This window comes from Sinocyclocheilus rhinocerous, unplaced genomic scaffold (assembly GCF_001515625.1).
Source record: "Sinocyclocheilus rhinocerous isolate Xijiao unplaced genomic scaffold, SAMN03320098_v1.1 scaffold1390, whole genome shotgun sequence".
Lineage (NCBI taxonomy): Eukaryota > Metazoa > Chordata > Actinopteri > Cypriniformes > Cyprinidae > Sinocyclocheilus > Sinocyclocheilus rhinocerous.
In genome coordinates, this window is record NW_015665627.1 from 582,275 (window position 1) to 584,989 (window position 2,715).

At 40.9% G+C, this 2,715-nt stretch overlaps 1 protein-coding gene across 2 annotated transcripts in view; it reads right to left on the reverse strand.

Moving 5' to 3' along the window:
- LOC107731426 (inactive rhomboid protein 1-like) overlaps positions 1-2,715 on the reverse strand; it is a 34,615-nt gene that overhangs the window by 1,974 nt on the left and 29,926 nt on the right. For both annotated transcript variants that reach the window (XM_016542504.1, XM_016542503.1), the window contains 3 exons: positions 1,068-1,143; positions 751-851; positions 446-599 (listed from right to left, as the gene is read on the reverse strand). In XM_016542504.1, coding sequence (XP_016397990.1) covers positions 446-599; positions 751-851; positions 1,068-1,143 — 331 coding nt within the window. The remainder of the gene's footprint in view (positions 1-445; positions 600-750; positions 852-1,067; positions 1,144-2,715) is intronic.

Sequence of the window (2,715 nt, forward strand, 5' to 3'; positions counted from 1 at the left end):
GACAAAGTGACCGTTGAAAATCATTTGAAATTTGTGTCAATACGTCATAAATAGAACGCAGCAGCAGTTTTCTGTCGGGGATTTGTCGTGTCTTGCCACGCCGCATCCAGTATATATATCTATGGTGTAGACAGCATCACTGATTATAATGAGTTCTATAGTATTTTGTCGCACCGCTCGTGTCCGGTGTAGACATGGTGTAACATTGGTTTTGCTTTGTTTTACAGAACTAATCGTTGCCTGGGTTGCGTATGTATGTGTGGGGCGGAGCTAACAAAATAGGGGCGAGACCCTTTTGGGGTAGGGGCGTGTTTGTTTTGGTGATTTGAAATATCAACTTTGGCTACCAGAAATCACTTACCCCACCTTTAAGGGCTAATGCAAAAAAGTAAGAAATGATTTGCAGGTTGGATTTAACTGCTAACACTTGCGGGTCTTCCTGTACCTCTGCTCTGTACGGTAAGAAGATGGCACTGGCGAGGTTGCCTGTAATCCCACTGAGGATATAGATAATGGAGATTCTCAGCCAGCCCGCTAGCTTCTCCAAATCCCTCAGAATGGTCATCTGGAAGCACACAGACACCAGGCAGTGCAGTATCCTGCAGAGACAGGAACAGACTTACTCAACCAATCAAATACGGCTTTACCTTTGTCAAGAAAGTGGAGTCAGGATAAGTAATCGGACACTGCATTTCATTTATTGCGAAATTCACAATAGGCCCCCTGCAACGGATCACACTTCCTACTCACCCAGCATGCAGGAAGAGAGAGAGCCAGAGCCGATAGAACTGGTCTGGGATCTCTGGGTTCAGGAAAGGCAAAAGGCCACACACATCATCCATGCAATGAACCTGAGAGCAGATAATCAGTTTTATCAATAAAATCCATTATACAAATTACAATTTATAGCTAAAGATCTGTACAATCTAATTACAGACACTGGCACAGCTGAAGGTCTTTACACCCCCTGCTGGCAATCCATAAAACTGCACTACTGCTCTACAGTACATAACAAATGAAAATAATGTCGATCTATACTTACATGTCAACAGGTAATGCATACTGACCTGGGAACACAGTGTGGCCTCCTCATGGAAGTATCCCTTCATAAAGTTACAGTACTCTCTTGATGTAATCTCGCACCTGTGCAAATCACAATTCACACTTACTCACACTAGGTGTTTTGAACTGTGCCCGAGCGCGTTTGACCCCCAAAGCCCAGTTCGTTTGACTAGTGTGAGCGCTCCGTGCCGTGGTACGCATGCAGTGTGAGCGCTAACCGCGCCTGAGCACGGAACAGATACTATTTTGTGTGCGCTACTGTCATCATTACGACCGCAAACATATTCTATTACTACTACTACACTACACTTTTCAATTAATTTAATTTAATCAAGTATATTTAGGTTTATAATGGCTCTGGTTCTTACCTTATTGATGAACAGGAAATGTAGTTTGCGAGTACAGCTGTAAATTATTTCATTAACGTCAGCTGCCTCCGTAATAATTTTTTGATACATACAAGTGAAAATCAATGCACGGCATAAATTATAAATGAATTATTATTAATTATTCGGCAGAATATTAGCGAAAGTGGTTTTCTCTGTTATCTCGTACATGACGTAAGCGTGCTCCGGCCCGGAATGTTTAGTGCAAGTGTGAGTGCAGGCCAGTGGGGGAGTGGGGCGGGGGGATAATCGCGCTCGGGTTCAAGGCAACCGTGCCTAGTGTGAGTACACCCTTAAAGGGAAAGTTCACCCATAATTGAAAATTCTGTTATCATTTACTCACCCTCACGTCATTCCAAACCTTTAAGATTTAATCTTGGAAACACCATTGATAGTCCAGGTAACCAAAACCTAAAAGGTCCAAAATGATTATAAAAGCATCTTAATATGAATCCATATGAATCAAGGGGTTTGATCCAAGTCTTGTGAAAAGACGTATATGATGAACAAACTTAATTTTTATTCACATATAAGCACACATACATGGAGCAAATCACATATGGTAAACACGGAAGCTTGTGTGTGCATAACTTCTGACCTTCCATGTTTACCACTGTGTATGTATGTGTGCTTAAATTGAATCTGTTCCTCATATAAAGTGATTGTATCTCTTCGCAAGACTTTGATTAAACCTTTCAATTTATACGGATCCATTTTACGACACCTTTATAACCATTTTGGATCTAAGTTTTGGCTATTTGGACTTTCAATGGATTGACAGAAACCTCTCAGGTTTAAAAAGACCTTAATTTGTGTTTCGAAGATTATCCAAAGCCCATGATGTGAGGGTGAGTAAATTATGAAAGAATTTTCATTTTTGGGTGAACTATCCCTTTAAGGAATTTGATTTCCAAATGACACAATAAACACAAAACATACAATACACATGCATATTAGGCTTGCTGCGATAGACGGTGTTTTCGGTTTGAGCAGGAGTCCGATTTTATTTATCACGTGAGGAGAGTGAGTCGAGCTGACTGACAAGAGTGAGGTGAGAAAGACAAGACAATAGCAGAAGATTGTTTAGAAACGCTAATTTGAAAGTGAAAGTAAAACGCGCACAGCACTTTTCAAGCTATCTGAAAGCCAAGAAATCCGAGGAAAAGAAGGAAAACTCAAACGAACAATTGCTTGACGCCGAATTGCTAATTTGAAAGTGAAAGTAAAATGCGCACGGCACTTTTACAAGCCATTTGAAAGCGAAGAA